The sequence below is a fragment of the Drosophila subpulchrella genome, chromosome X (assembly GCF_014743375.2).
Source record: "Drosophila subpulchrella strain 33 F10 #4 breed RU33 chromosome X, RU_Dsub_v1.1 Primary Assembly, whole genome shotgun sequence".
In the NCBI taxonomy this organism is placed as follows: domain Eukaryota; kingdom Metazoa; phylum Arthropoda; class Insecta; order Diptera; family Drosophilidae; genus Drosophila; species Drosophila subpulchrella.
This window is the reverse complement of record NC_050613.1, coordinates 16,182,313-16,198,032: the sequence shown is the minus strand read 5'-3', so window position 1 is coordinate 16,198,032 and position 15,720 is coordinate 16,182,313. Positions and strand designations below refer to the sequence as shown.

The 15,720-nt window shown below is 40.2% G+C and overlaps 4 protein-coding genes across 6 annotated transcripts; 2 read left to right on the top strand and 2 right to left on the bottom strand.

Annotated features, from left to right (window-relative positions):
• Positions 1-4,709: 4,709 nt before the first annotated feature.
• LOC119556575 (mpv17-like protein 2) lies at positions 4,710-6,313 on the bottom strand. Its single transcript, XM_037868874.1, has one exon. The coding sequence runs from the start codon at positions 6,059-6,061 to the stop codon at positions 5,327-5,329; it is 735 nt and encodes a 244-aa protein (XP_037724802.1). The 5' UTR covers positions 6,062-6,313; the 3' UTR covers positions 4,710-5,326.
• A 437-nt stretch (positions 6,314-6,750) lies between these two features.
• Positions 6,751-8,711, top strand: LOC119556576 (protein yippee). Of its 2 annotated transcripts, none has more exons than XM_037868876.1 (4): positions 6,751-6,939; positions 7,099-7,319; positions 7,377-7,536; positions 8,176-8,711. In XM_037868876.1, exons 2-4 carry the CDS (start codon positions 7,202-7,204, stop codon positions 8,261-8,263), a joined length of 366 nt encoding a protein of 121 aa, XP_037724804.1. In that variant the 5' UTR covers positions 6,751-6,939; positions 7,099-7,201; the 3' UTR covers positions 8,264-8,711. The 2 variants fall into 2 exon arrangements, with proteins under 2 accessions (XP_037724804.1, XP_037724803.1); XM_037868875.1 differs by having other exon boundaries at positions 6,753-6,944.
• LOC119556577 (mitochondrial import inner membrane translocase subunit Tim9) lies at positions 8,712-9,378 on the bottom strand. The gene is made up of 3 exons (XM_037868877.1): positions 9,221-9,378; positions 9,020-9,115; positions 8,712-8,962 (listed from the first exon to the last, which is right to left on the bottom strand). Exons 1-3 carry the CDS (start codon positions 9,278-9,280, stop codon positions 8,831-8,833), a joined length of 288 nt encoding a protein of 95 aa, XP_037724805.1. The 5' UTR covers positions 9,281-9,378; the 3' UTR covers positions 8,712-8,830.
• A 157-nt stretch (positions 9,379-9,535) lies between these two features.
• LOC119556290 (RNA-binding protein 1) lies at positions 9,536-14,426 on the top strand. Of its 2 annotated transcripts, none has more exons than XM_037868348.1 (2): positions 9,536-10,084; positions 13,702-14,426. In XM_037868348.1, exons 1-2 carry the CDS (start codon positions 9,702-9,704, stop codon positions 13,787-13,789), a joined length of 471 nt encoding a protein of 156 aa, XP_037724276.1. In that variant the 5' UTR covers positions 9,536-9,701; the 3' UTR covers positions 13,790-14,426. The 2 variants fall into 2 exon arrangements, with proteins under 2 accessions (XP_037724276.1, XP_037724275.1); XM_037868347.1 differs by lacking the exon at positions 13,702-14,426 and adding an exon at positions 10,776-12,086.
• Positions 14,427-15,720: the final 1,294 nt, after the last annotated feature.

The window sequence follows — 15,720 nt, the reverse complement described above, 5'->3', positions numbered from 1 at the left end:
TGAATATTGTTTAATTTACTATTTTTTCCTCTTAAAAAAAAAAGTTCTTAAATAAAAATCCAAATTGCTTGTATGTAAAATCAATCTAAAATGTATTAGCAGAAAACAAAAGTGTAACATTATAATAACTAATTATATTGTAATAGTAAATTACAAAATATTATATAATAGTAATATAATAATTGGTTATATTATAATAGTAAAATACATTATTGGAATATAATATTTAGTTATATTATAATAGAATATTATGTAATTTTAGGCAACTCCATAGTTTTTAAAGCCAGAACCTTCATCAAAAACGGCATTTGCAGTAGAATAGTATAATAATTAGATATATTATAATAGTAAATCACATAATAATATATTACTATTATATAATATTATGTAATTTTAGACAACTCCATAGTTTCAAAGCCAGAACCTTCATCATAAACGGCATTTGCAGTAGAAAAAACTTAAAATCGATGGTTCTTCAGTGTTTTTTGTAAGCTTCCCTGACAGGGAGATCATATCTGTAGGGGGGCTTATCGATCCATTGACGTCAGGGTCCGGCACACGCCCCCCGAAAAAATAACTCTGAGCAGTTCTTGAAGTTATCTGTTATCACCTCGCTGCTCCTCTATCTGCCACTCCCTCGTACGATCACAAGATACACATTTCCGGGGCTTTGGCTGTCATAAGAATAAAAACCGTCCAAACTGCCCCACCAAAAACCAGAAAAAGATACAGGTACATACGGTTACGGGAGCAGATACAGGAGCACATGATCGTGATCGGTTAGTTGGGTTGATGAATGCGGTTTTATCGCCACAGAGATAATACCCACTACAGACCCATTCCCCGAAAAATCATTCACGGGCAAAACAACAGTGATAAGGCATTTAGTCATCCGCTCTGATTACGGATCCGCAAGTCATCTTCGGATATGAATACGGATGTCAAACGGCGGCAATTGCTCAGGCGATTTCTGTGATTTATTTGCATTTCTCTGGGACCGGCTCTTATGGATTGCGAATTTATTCCGACATTTATTGGGCTGTTATTTGTCTTTATCATACGAATGTGTTAAGTTGAGATGTTTTTAAAACGCTCTTTTAAGGTTTGTTATGTGATATCAAATATTACACAAAACTACTGAAGAGATGGTTATGGTGTTTCCTTTTTTCAAGCGGGAAATGTTAGTTGTCACTTGTTATAAAATAAGATTATTTGTATTATTGTTATCAACGCATAAATAACAAAAATGTTAGGACTTTAAAGAACTTAAGCTCTTAAATTCTTAAGAAGTTTGCTCTTACCATTTTCTTAATCATTTTCAGCTGGCTTAAAAATAGCTTGTAGTTCAATTAATTTCCTAGAATCTCTAAAAATCCAGAGTAAGATCATAGATTAGAAGAAAAATCTCTTATTCTTTTTCCTTTTAGTTGTTGGTCAACACATTTTTGAGACGGTACATACACATGTATTCAGATATTTATGGTGTTCAAAAATCGTGGGCGTAGGCATGAGATTTATCTGCTTACGCGGGCTTTCTTTATTTTCTTGTCCGCATCTTCGAACAGACTTTTTACTGCTCAAGGTCCCAGGCCCCATTAGAATTTTCACTGTCGATCTTTGGCATTCAAAAATAGCGCAGTGCAAACAAAACGAAGAGTTGCGATTCGGGGAAAAAACTGAATCTCGGCTGTTTACCAGCTGCCCCCGACTATCTCTCTAATTGATTTCATTTCTTTTTGCTAAAGTATACCCCCCCTAAAAATATTGCTTACGCGTTTTCAAGGTTGGGGACGGCAACCAAAAAAAAATGAAGAATTATATTATAGAAGCAGTAGATAAAAACAATAAACCCGCCACAATCATAACGTTTTACGATCTTTTTTAACGATCGCTCTTTGGGACTCCAATCGTTTCTAAGTCGCGTGCTTGAGACAAGCCCCCATTTTGTTCAAGTCCCCGAAAAGGAGTAAGACCCATGGGGCTGTTATTGGATGGTATTTATGGGCAAGTTAGCGGCACGTGTGGCTCTCCAAGTCGAAAATAAAAGTAACACCAAGAATTCGCCAAATGTATACATACAATATTTGTTTTTATGCTCAAATATACAAGTCTGTTTGTAGGTGTGCTTTCTGTTATAAGGCTTTTAGTTTTTGGCCGGCTTTTGTTGCCGGCATTTGACACTTCTAGGGTATTAAAAGGGAGTATAGGGCAAATTGGAGATGAGATGAGGACTACCCGTTAATAAATATAAATGTAGATTGGTTAAGAAATATAACATCTGTAATGTGTTATTAATTAGTAGTAGTTGTAGTAGTAATAGTAATAGTAATAGTAGTAGTAGTAGTAGTAGTAGTAGTAGTAGTAGTAAAGTAGGAGTACTAGTAGTAGTAGAAGTAGTAGAAACAGTAGTAAAGTTAAAGGTTTTGTACATACGTTTTTCGTATTCATATTTTATGTCCACAATTTTGGCTGGATCGATCAAGAAACTAATATTTTGCAAAACACAGATATAATGTTAAAGTTTAAATGTTAAATATAATAAAATACAAAAAAAAATTTTGTATTTTCTTTCTTGCTTGCATAGCCTACTTTTGAGCAACCCCTAGATTTTTTTCAAAAGTTTTATTGTGAAGAAAACAAATTAAATAGATAAATATTCTTTTTTCCTATAGCCTACTGTTAAAATGAAAAGCATCTTATGGTACAATGAGAAATCCTTCGATGGCTTTTCCATTTACTGAGATGATCTGAGTATAGTAAGAACCATTTAGTTCATCATTCTATAGAAGTATACTTCTGAAAGTCTCCCGCCATCGAAATCTATGCTAAAAATTACACACACACGCCCACCCTTTTGCCGGAGTAACAATTTTAGTTGCGCGTGGCTGCCCGGCACTTGAATTATACCACAAAAAAAATAAAATATGTAAAAAAAACCCGAACCCACAGAAAAACGAACACCAAGGCACCATAAAAAATTTGCCAGCTAGCAAAGTCAGTCGATCAATCCGTCAATCCGCCAAACCGTCGGATCGTGGGACACTAGTGTCCAATTTGAATGCTAAACATAGCCGCCGAAGCACCGCCGTCGAGATCTCCAGGGGCTAGAGTACGGGTAGTGGTAGGGGCACCTGTTCGCCAGTTGCGTAAATTTGTATACTTGCTTGTATATATAATCACGCTCTTTGAACGGCGCGACTCTTTGGGCTCTTTTACAAAACTTGGCTGCGCGTGTGCTGCTCTCTTGGCTTTTGTTATATAACCAGTGTGCAATATAGCCATGCACAGCAAGAATTAAGATTATTGATCCTCAAATTATAAAAGAAGGTGGATTAAAGTATGCTAAGACGTCGCAAGATGAAGTTGTATTTGGTACAGCATGCTTTTAGGCGAAAGTTTAGGTGCTTTTAAATCTCTAAAGATGCCTGACTTCGTAATATTCATAGTAACATCTGTTTGATAATTGATAGTACTTACATTCGAAATATTTTATACCATTTAAAATAAAATTGGATAATTCTAAAATTCTTTTTAAAGAAATATATAATATTGAACTCTTCATGATATGGGCACATATCTTAGTAAACATCCATATTTCTTTCTGTGTACTGATATTCTGCATCTGTATATTCGTATTTTTATCATTATTGCGAGAATAACAAGCGGACGAGCCCTGAAATTCGACCAATCCGCGAGCTCTTAGCTTATCTCACGCATTTGTGCATGACAGAAGACGCAGTGCGTCAGCAGATATGATCCAAAAAGACATTGGGACAGTTGACATGTGAAACCAAAGAAGTCTTTCCGAATGTGGTTAAGACAACCTGTTTTGATTCTCAATTACTAGAATGATCCCCATGACTTACACATCACGTATACGCCCAGTATGCCCGCACAAGTTTGAAAATATAAACATTTAGCTAGAACTTAACAACAATAAATAAGTAATTATTATATACAAAAACATTTTATTAGAAAAGCTTTTACTTAAATGTTATGAACTTTTTTGTTGAGATTATGGCGAGCAAACTCTCATTATAAAATCAAATTATACATTTCAAACGCTATGGATTCTTATTTTTTGCTCAAAGCGGCCCCAAACAAACAAGATTAGGTTGCTAGGTAGCGAGACGAAATCGAGAACTAATCTTCTCAGTCAAAAAACTGGTTCGAAATGGTCCCAACTGGTCTTGTTTTCTTCGATTCGCAAGACCAGACACAAATACATACATATATGCGAAAAAATGTAGCAAAAACTATATTCAAATAAATTTCAACCGATATACATAGAAATCAATGCAAGGCAAAGACGAGAAACTCGGAATTTATATAGATTTTTTTTCAAAAGAAACTCGATTTCGTTGCCATCCACATGGCATTGAATCGAGTCTCATTTTTTATTTGGCAACTTTCATTATCAATGTCAAGCACGATTCTAATTAAACGCTCTTGAAATAAAAAGCGAACTCAACGAGATAACGCCTGGCAGCTGCTCATTTCATAAATGGATATGAGTTAGAAACACTCTTTATAGTACATAGATAGATAGTCGTGCGTACGAAGGTGCTGGAGACTGGATGACGTGTTGCAAAAATATTTTTAGGACTTGATAAGATTGCTTAAGATGTAGAAGCTACAATAAGATAATATAAACCAGCACATAGAAATTTATTAGGATAATATTAATAAATAATAAACAAACTTTGAAAGCTTTTTCATTATTTATTTTATTTAAAGTTTTGTAATCGTTTACCTCCTCTACACACCTCTAACTAATTTCAGTTAGAATCTTTGAAAGTCAAATCAGCAAAATTGAAAATTCGTGAGATCAGTTATAGCATAGAAGCCCTCACGTGTCTATCTATATTTATAGCAACACATTTTCCAATGATGAGTTCCTCAGCCGCTTATCACTGCCATGGCTAATAATTGTGTAAATTATTTTTAAGGCGGCTGCTAAGCAGAGCTTATCAGGTGGAAACAACTCAGTAGGTAGGCTTGGCAGCGCCCCAATCTCATCGCATCACACCGCATCGCCTGTTTGTTAGCCCGACTGTTGCTAGAGGGAATCTTATCACCTCCGACATGATGGATGTGCGTCATCCGCACGGTCTTCCTTTTCTGAGTTCCTTCTTCGCTTCGCATCGTTTTACTTGTTGGTCCTTTGTGGCCAAAACTTTCAACAGGTTTCCAACGATCGAAATTCCAACCGCATGAATAACATAATGCTTAGTCTCTGTACACGGTCTCGTCTGTATTTACAAGGTTTTCGCTTTGATAATAAATAGTTACAAGGAAAGGAGGAGAGGCAGAGGCTGGCGCAGGGTTAGGGAACCTTCTTGAGGTGCGAATGCGACTGTTTGTGCTTGACCTTCGAGGTCAGCACGTCGTAGCCCAGACTGATGATGTTGTCGTAGAAGATGCGGTAATGGGTGGGGATCCAATAGAAGTTGACAAACTGAGCCACCGGCCACACCGTCCATTCGGCGGCATACAGCTTCCAGGCCTTCTCCTTGATCTCCTCCCACACTTCGTGCTTGTCCTTCCGCTCCAGCAGGCCCAGGGTGACGAAGAAGGCCGTAATGTAGATGGGCGAGCAGATCAGCTGGTCGAGCACGATCTTCTTCGCCACCACGCGCATACTGCGACCGGGTAGTCGTTTGTCCAGCATCTTGTACCAATAGTGACAGATCACGCCCACGGTCACACCACTGGTGGCCATGTGGGCGGTCCGGGTGGACTCGAAGCGTTCGATTTCGCCGCAATAGATCTCCAGATGCTGTTCGAGGATGTCGCCCACACAGCTGAGGGTCAGGGAGATGCCCACGTTGGTGAAGAGCAGGAAACGACTGCTGAAGGCGTTCGCGTGCCATTCCCGTAGCTTTTGGAGTGCTCCAAGGCCAACGGTGGTGGTGGCGGTGGTGCCTCCACTGGGTGCTGCTCCACCGGCTCCTCCGACTGTGCCGCTTCTCCGTGGCCAACTCATCCGCAGGCTGGGCTGACTGCGAATGGCCCTGGAGAGGATTAGGCCACGGGCCGGGCAGCTGCGCAGGGATTGCATGCTGTCCGGCTGGGATTTCTCAATCTTCTAGGGGGTTGTGTTGTGTTCTTCTCTTCGTTCCGGTGGTTTTTCCAATATTTACATGCCCTCCGCCGGCGGGCCAGCCATAATGTCAGCGGTGTCAAAAACCGGATTTACTTTTCGGGTCCTGGGGTGAGTTTATAAAGGTATACACATGGTTTTTCGAATTTTGTTATGTTGATTTGACTTTTGAAAGGCAATTCGGACACACGCAACAGCAACAACAACAATAACAACTATCACGTGTAGCGCACAGCTGGGCTGACCAGGGCTGGCTCAAATGTGTTATCGATAGTTGAACAATCGTGGGCAAATCATTTGAAAATAACAGTTCGCGGGTACCTTTTTAGAATTTTTATTTTGATAAGAATATATATTCTACAGCCTTCGATATTATTACAAAAATCGGAAAAGTTAATAACTGAAGAATCTATGTTTGAGGAATTGGGATGGTGAAGCAAACATTTTTTTGCTAACCAACCAGTAAAAAAATAAATTGTATATTAAGTAAGTAAATAAATAACGAGATGGCTTAAATGTAATTAAGAAAAATAGAAAGCAAATTAATATATATAATATTAATTAATTTTTAATTGCAATCGCCCTACGTGCCATCCCTGCATCCACACACTTTCGATAGTCCTGCATCGATAGTGCAGAACAGGGCGACAACCCTAGAAAGCATTTCACAGTGTTTTGTTGTTTTTTTGTGCAAGCGTCGCATTATCTCTGTTCTAGTCGCAAATCGGGGATATATATCCATCGTTTATCCGATTGCAAGTGCCCAGGAGCTCAAGGATAGTGCCCGCGATCCCGTGACGAGGTTTCTCCTGGTGGAAACAACACCAAACAGCTGAGTAAGGTACTGCGTTGTTGTTGTTGTTATTCCTGGGTTGTGCAAGTGGGACGCAATTAGTGGAGTCCCAAACAAAAGCGCATCGCAGATATTGATAAGGAGTATTACAAGGCCAGGAAGTAATCGGAGTAATACCCGTAATATACCCCGCATTTAATAGGAACAAAGGAACACCATCACACACACACACACACACGCAGAGGCACGCATAAGAGTGAGCGAGCGAGACGGGGCGAGACTAGAAGAGCGAGAGAGGAGGCACAATGGGACGCATATTTCTGGAACACCTTGGCGGCCTGAAACTCTTCAATTGCGCCCAGTGCCACACAAACCTGACCAACCGCAGCCAACTGATCAGCACCCGATTCACAGGCGCAACAGGTGAGTCCGCCAGCCCAACTCTGATTATGCAACATTAACGCCATGCCATCGCCACAGGACGCGCCTATCTGTTCAAGCGAGTGGTCAACCTGACCTTCAGCAACATCCAGGAACGGGTGATGCTCACGGGACGCCACATGGTGCGCGACGTCATGTGCAAGAACTGCGGCGCCAAACTGGGCTGGATGTACGAGTTTGCCACCGAGGAGTCCCAAAAGTGGGTAAAAGTAGGCGGGCAACTGAGGTCAGGGATTCTAGAAGTTCAGGCATCCGATTAGGATTTTCCATTCTCCCATATTATCCCCAATAGCTTCGAATATCCTTGCCAATCACGAAACTATAAGTTTAGTTAATGATCTTAAAGTTGTTGCCCCAATTAATGTTGGTCAGTTTTCCTTGGCAGATATGCTTTCTTACTAATGAACTATATTTCGAACTACTTTGCATCAGTACTGTGTCCTTATCAATAAAATCTATTAGGAGATCTCTTAAAAACGTTATAGGATCTGCAGGAAACAGAAGTCATAAAATCCAGAAGCAGATTAAGCTGTTCAAGTATAGTTAAGCACAAAGTTGTATGCATTTAAGCCAGTATATATATATACCTAATGAGGGACGTACAAGAAACATTGTGAACAGCAAGGTGCCAAGTATGATTACATATTTTACTAAGCAAAAATATAATCAATTGGACTATTTTTAAAAACTACAATATATAAACTTAAATTACCCCAATCGTTAACGTTTTAGGTAAAAAGTTAAAGAACTAAGAGCTTAGGAGGCAAAGATTTGTTCACAGGAGCGAAGGTTGCTCATTAAATTAGAAAACCCACTAATTCCTTATTCCATTCCCTAGGTACAAGGAGGGCCGCGTGATTCTGGAGTACGCCCTGATCACCGAGGCGGAAGGCTTTCCGTCGGAGGCCGCCACTACGAGTCATTGAGTCGACCGAGCAGACAGCCGGAAAACGAGAACCACGCATTGGCAAACCGTGTGTAGCCCTAAGTATTGAGTAGGAGGCCACAGGCGATGGCCTCTATGCATTAGACCTAGTTTAGAGATCGCCGTAGTCAGGCTCCGGGCACCGGATACCGGAGTACCCGCTGCATATCCGGCACGGTGCACCTACGCCTACGGCTCTGTCTTAACGTGACTTAAACGTAGTTATAGGCACATCTAGCACGTAAGCAGCTGCGGCGCCCGATTCTACCAATTAACATGTCATGAGGCTGAAGTGCTAAAATGAGTTAGGTCCTTTTACTCAGTTCGAATTGATCCGCAACTGATGATCCGATGATCCACACTTGTGTCTTTTTCAAACAAGATCTCTAGACCGTAATCAATCACACCAATCAATCAGCAATAAAGTACCACAATAATCGAATAGTATATAATAATCGTCGGGGTACCGTCAACACGTTTCTTTACTCAGCTATTTTGACAAATGCAGGAAAAATGCATCATCTCAGTTGTCTAAACTAGTTAAGATTGATAATAACAACTAAAACACCTATAGTTTGCCAGTCTTTTGGGCCATGGCCAGGGCGTTTTCGTTGGCGATGACCTGGAACTCCTGGAAGCGCTGCGAGACGCGCTGGTTCATCTTGAGGTATTTCTCCATGCAGTTCAGCGAGCACTTTTCCTGTAAAGTGAATGGGTTATTGAAGTCGGGATGGCGGATTTCCTAAGGTGAACTCACCTCGGAATCCTTGACATCCCGCGACGTAAAGTCGCGCACACAATCTGTGAAGCACATCTCGGACAGCTTGTTGTAGGACATCAGGAAGTCGGAAAACTGAAAGTTAGAAGAATATAAAGATATTAAATGAAAACCACATTGCATCACTTGGCACAGTCGGTCTTTTGTGGGCTATAAAACCTCCACGCCCATACCACTCACCGTCTTCATTTGGTCCTTGTCCAGCTGATCCAGCGCTATGTTTTCCGGGCTCTTAGCCATGTTGTGCGACAATATTTGATTCAAGTTTCTCCAAACGAAAGCAAAGAGCAATAATAATGTGCCTATATTAAATAATAGAATAGAGGTGGCAAGACAACGATAACAACGATAGGCTGTCTGACTCTCAAATGTCAGGTGGTTGTCTTTGCTGGCATAGCCGTGTCATGAACCTGACTGATTTTCGCATGACCGTTTATTGCAGCCATAATTCATTGCGGCCATTTGCAACACTGCATGGGACGCCATCTTTTTTTCCCCACAAACATTTTTTCTCGTCCTGCTTTTGGGTGTGTTTGCTGCGCAAAAAGCGTTAAAATACGATTAAAACCAGCAGGAAAACCCTGAAAAAGGAGGAAAATCCACAGAGAAGGCCAGTGGGCAGGAATTTACATATTAGGAGGACCCAACACACACACACACAATGCCACGCTACCGGGAATGGGACTTGGCCTGCAAGGTGTACGTGGGCAACCTGGGCTCCTCGGCCTCCAAATACGAGATTGAGAACGCATTCAGCAAATACGGACCCTTGCGCAACGTCTGGGTGGCCCGCAATCCGCCCGGCTTTGCCTTCGTCGAGTTCGAGGATCGTCGCGATGCAGAGGATGCAACCCGCGGCCTGGACGGCACCCGTTGCTGTGGCACCCGCATCCGCGTTGAGATGTCCTCGGGGCGATCGCGTGAAGGTCGTGGCGGGGGCGGCGGCGGCGGCGGAGGCGGTACTCGGGCTGGCGAGGGGCGTGGCGGCGGCGGAGGCGGCTCTGGAGGCGGTACAAGGGCTGGCGATGGCGGCGGTCGCTATAGGTGAGTACAGCAAATGGCATTCTACATATGTGTATGAACAAACGAACCACCCAATCCAAACCAAACCAATTCCCCCCCCTACTCGATTATGAAACATCATAATTTTGGCCATTATATGCAAGAAAGTATGCAGAAATACACATATATATAGTATATATATTTGATGATCTGTGTCGTGTGTGTGTGTATGTATGCATGTGAAAAATCGATTCGCGTATACATACGAAAGCGGTGCCAGCCAAATTACACACTCTCCCAATTAGTGGCCCATCACTGTAAGCCACACATAAACACACACAGTGGCGTCCGTACAAAACAGTCCTATCGCACCGCGCGCTCTACCACACACAGTGTCGTCCTTGGCAAACAGTCCTGGTTGTCTTTTTGCTAATCAATCGATTTTCTAGCTTGTCTCTTTTTTATGGGAAATCTAGATATAATTACTACCCCCATTTCATTGCTCATTATATTTGCACCCCGAGGTCCATAGTTTCAAGTTCAAAGAGTATAGCTTTTAACTAGAAAAAACGTTTTGTTTGTTGTTTTTTAGTAAAAAATACAAAAAAAAAAAAAAAATATAATAATATATTTTTATATATTTACAAAATAATTTTTAAAAAAATCATAGTAAAAACAAAGTAAATCGAACGCTTGGAGCCAATTTTAATGTGGTCTCACAATCATTTTGCAGGATAAAGTCTTCTTCTTCTACTACAACAAGCACAACAAGAACTACTACAACAACAACATCAATAAAAATAATAATAATAATTCAAAGAACAACAAAAAAAAGAACAGCAACAGCTACTACTACTAGAACTTCTACTACTCCTCTTCCTTCAACAAGAACAACAACAACAACAATAAGAACAACAACAGCTACTACAAGAACAACAACAACTAGTACAACAGCAGATCCTGCTCCTCCTATTACACACATTTCACCAACAACAACAGCCACCACCACCACCACACCACCATGCAATAATTTGTTGTGCGGCCCTAGTCTGAAATTCAACAAATTCGATATATTCCGCTGACCACAGAACCGAGAACCAGAACAAAAACCGAACGACTGCAACACTACACCCCCTCCACCACCTGTTCAGCTTCAGCTCGACCCAGGCCAAAGAATAGACAAAAAGAATCATCAGCAACGTCTCCGGCTCCGCAGCTATAAGAACTATGCACCCAAAACCAGTCCAAGCACCCGCACAGCCACCTAACAACATCCCACTACAGGGCAAACGATCATTTCATATTGCATTTATTAATAACTTAGTGCGAGGGAACTTATGGTTTTCTTTTTCGAATGAATAGAAGGCTCACTTTTTTTTTTTAATTATATGAATTATGCTGAAAAGAATTCTGAATCAAATCTTTTAGTGCGGTTATTGCATAGAAATTTTATCATTGAACTTCAAATATTATAGCCTGATTTTATTAGACGAAAACTGATTTTAAATGTAAAAGGCAATTTAGCAGAAAGGGTATTTATTTATTTATTTATTTATTTATATAAAGCTAGCTTACATTTAAAACTATAGGCTAACTAAATTAAGAGATCTAGCAGCTAAGGCCTTCAGCTCATCTGAGGTGTGTAATAACTTGTAACTTGTGTAACTTAATTTGGGCTTTTTCAAGAAATGTGATGATTTTCATAACGTTGTCGGGGGTTGGGTTTGAGATGGTGTTGATGGGGTTAAGTGAGCAGGAATGGTATACTTTCTAGTCTAAAATGTATTTATTATCAAAGATTTTTCCTCTAATTTAAACTACCCATTTTCAAAAAGTTTGGTTAACAAGCGAGATCGTATGCCCCATAGTGCCAACAATACCACATCATTTCTAGTCTGTTAGTTGACAGCATCTTCAGACTACACCACAAACGAAAACACTCTGCCATTAACCACACTAATCACCAAGAACCACGGCGAACCGGGCGGCATCGGCGGCAACAGTGCAACTCCATCAAGAATTTAACTCCAATATGTATCTATGCATATATATATATATATATACACACTCACCAGTCCAGCAACGCTTCAAAAAGTCAACTTCCTACGCCTCCACGTTGTGCGGTTGTCTGCAGCCTGCTTCCTTCGTCCCCAACAAACCAACCAACCACCCACCACCTCATCATCCGTCATCTTTAGTGCAGCTACAGCATCAGCAACAAGCTACAGCTACAAATACCAACTGCAACAACAGCTTCTACTACTTCTACTACAACATCTGGCAGCCAGTCAGCAAAAGTATCTCCGGGGCTACAAGCCCTGCGTAGATCTTTTGTTGGCTCCACCACTCAGTAGTTGCACCTTTCCCTTGCAATCAAACAAGATTGAGGCTGCTTCACGCTAATTCCTTCAATCGCAGCAAGTATGAAACCTTTGGCAGTCACCAACAACGTTCTCCTTCGAACCGAAACGAGCAACGTAACGTCTCTAACAAAATCCGTTTGTTATATTTCTATTTATGGTTTCTGCTAATGTTTTTTTATCTTTCGTTCTTGTACTCTAACCATCTACTGAGATATTGTTGTTCGCGCTAACTGTCTGCTCTCTGTGTATAATATACCGTGTAACTGTGTTTATGCATTGATCCGATCAACTCGAACTCAAAGTCAGACCAACCAAAGTTAACCAACCAAACGACCCCACCACCAATCGATCAGTCGACCAAGCACCAGCAGCATCAGCAGGGCAGGGTCTTCTTCAAGCTCGCCTCTCACATCGCGGATGGTAGGAGCAGCACCGCCACCACCACCAAACCACAACCATCACCTGATCCTCTCTTGCTGCTAACTGATGCTTCCCCACCAACTGCTTCTTCATACGACCTACGTTCTTCGGCTGCTGCAACAGAATAGAATGATTCACCAATATATATATATATCCACCAACAACACACACCAAAAAAAAAAAAAAAAAAAATGAACACAACACAGCCACCCTAGTCACAGTCAATCAGCTCAGAATCGTATCGTATCAACAGCCCAAACTACAACAATTCAACAACAAGAACCTACTACTACTACTACAATTCAACAACAACAACAACAGTCTTCTCAGTCTGCTCTGCTCATCAACCAACTAAGCAACCTACCAACAAACCAATCAGCCAACCAATCCAACCAACCACCACCAATTACTTTATGTAAATGTCACACCAACGCTTTCGTAAAATGGGGCCAAAAAAAAAAAAACTGAAACCAAAAATATATCAGCTATATCTCCACCACCTTCAAGCACCTTCAGCCACCAAAAAAAAAAAAAAAAGAAAAAAGAAAACAGCCAGCTCTCCGCTCTCAGCTCCGCTCCGCTCAGCTCAGCTCAAATTAAAGCTCCAATATCAGCTCTCCGATCCGTATCCGATCCACCAGATCCATCAGCCCAAGCTGTGTGTTGTTTGATCGAGACCACTCTATCAACTTTACGTATCTTAAGGAATTGTTATCTTACTACACGTCTAGTTAAGTTACTTGTTAGTGCAAAATCTATTTAATTTGTATTTTCTTTCTCTCTTTCTCTCCTCTTTCTCTTTCTCTCTCTCTCTCTATACCCTGTCTGTGTGTCGTGCCCAATATGCTTTCCCCAACGCCACCCATTTCTTTGCAGATCCCGGTCACCCCGTCGCTCCAGGACACGCAGCCGCAGCTTCTCGCGGGATCGTCGCAGCCGCTCCGACTCCAGGGATCGCCATTAGATGTGGAGCCTGAGGAGCAGCCCCAATCCGGACTACACACCTACACACAGATATATATATATATATATAGAGATATATAACATAGCCACAGCGTTGGGGCCAAATGTGTCTGTTTTTTGCCCACAAAGAAAGGTCCACAGATTCCTTAGTTTGACTCAAAAAAAAAAATCGTCCTTTATCTGTCCCCCCTCCCAAGAAAAGAAACCCAGAAACAAAGAAAAGAACGAGCAACTCCACAAAAGACCACCACACAACCCAGCCATCTCCGATCTGGACGGATCGCAAGTATAGCCACAGTACAACTACGGTACATATTGGTATTTAGGCTTTAAGACTTTGGTAGATTTTAATTAAAAACTAAAAAAAAAAGATTAATCCAATCACTACAACACACACAAAGAGTGAGGCATCCAGAGAGAGAACGTTGAAGGTAAATGCTATTCTACACGCATCCGCGGATCCCCATTCTTTATCCATTGGTTTTTCTTCGAATCTGTCGCAACACAAAATGTAAAGAGGAAAATTGATGAAAATAAGGCGTAAGAAGTTTCTATATACATACGTTTGATTGACGGAAGTGCAAGTAATTAAGTCGTGAAATGAAAATCAATAAATTGAACACAATTTAAAACCAAAATACTTTCAACTGGCCTATTTATTTTAGTTGGGATAAGGCATTTTCTGCTGAAGCTTGCAGCTTAAGTAAAGGGATTACATACTGTTTTTTTTTTTAATAAGTTAAAGTTGTCTAGTACACACTCCCAAAACTCCAATATGATTGGACCAACAATTAGGCGATATAGTCTTTGGAGGTTATGTTCTTCAGGTCGCTTAGCCTGTCGTTACCCATTTCAATCGCGTTTTTTCGTAACCACTACTTGGAATCCGGTGGACACGATAACTCAAAAAGTTATGAACCGATTTATATAAATAAATAAATATTCAGCATCTCTAAAGCTACTGCTTGATGGAAAAATTTTAAAATATATTTCTTTTTACTTATTTTAAGTGTGTCTGATTTATATTCAAATCATTCAGAATTTTAAAAGCTACTGCGTGAACGAACGATTTTAGAATATATTTATTTTTACTAGTTTTAGAAATTTAAAAACCAAAAAAAATTCGAAAAGTCGTTTTTTTTTTTTAAAATCCTCGCAAAAAGTGTACATTTTATATTTTTATATTTAGCATCTCAAAAGCTACTGCGTGAGCGAAAGATTTTAGAATATTTTCATTTTTTACTAGTTTTAAAACTCTAAAAACCCAAAAATATTAGTCGAAAAGTCGTTTATTTCGTAAAATCCTCGCTAAAAATGAAAATTTTATAAATTCCGCATTCCTTTGTTCAAGCAGAGATTTTGAGATACACTAACAAACAAAATTTTCTAACAATCCTATCACCAGTTATCATGTCCACGAGATGAGTACAGTCTCCGAAAAAATGTTCTCAGTAGGAGTTTATTCTTATATTGCTAAACAAGTATCTATATTTTAGACTCTAAAATGTACCAAATCATGTGAGCTAAAATATCATTGAAATATTTTTACAAAATCATAAAAAAATGCTTGTTTTTGGGCCAAAAACCCTATGTAACCCCTCAAGAGATCCGCCCAAAACAATGTTGAACACGAGGACCAGGACTTGTTTAACAATAATATTTATTTTCATATTTTTTTTGATTCTTTTCTACAACAATTAGTAATGACTTGAACGCACACACATCGCATGTTTTCGTGATCGATTCGGGATAAGCACATGCAGGGCTATATATATGTGGATAAATATGTATACGTATACACAATGTAAATAACATTCGTCTAGAACAATATCAGAATTTTTAATTTTGCGCCGACCAACAAGCAATACACAACTTTTGGCTCTAACAAAAATTATTGTCTCTTCTCCGCCAGGAGAATCAATTCAAAAGCGA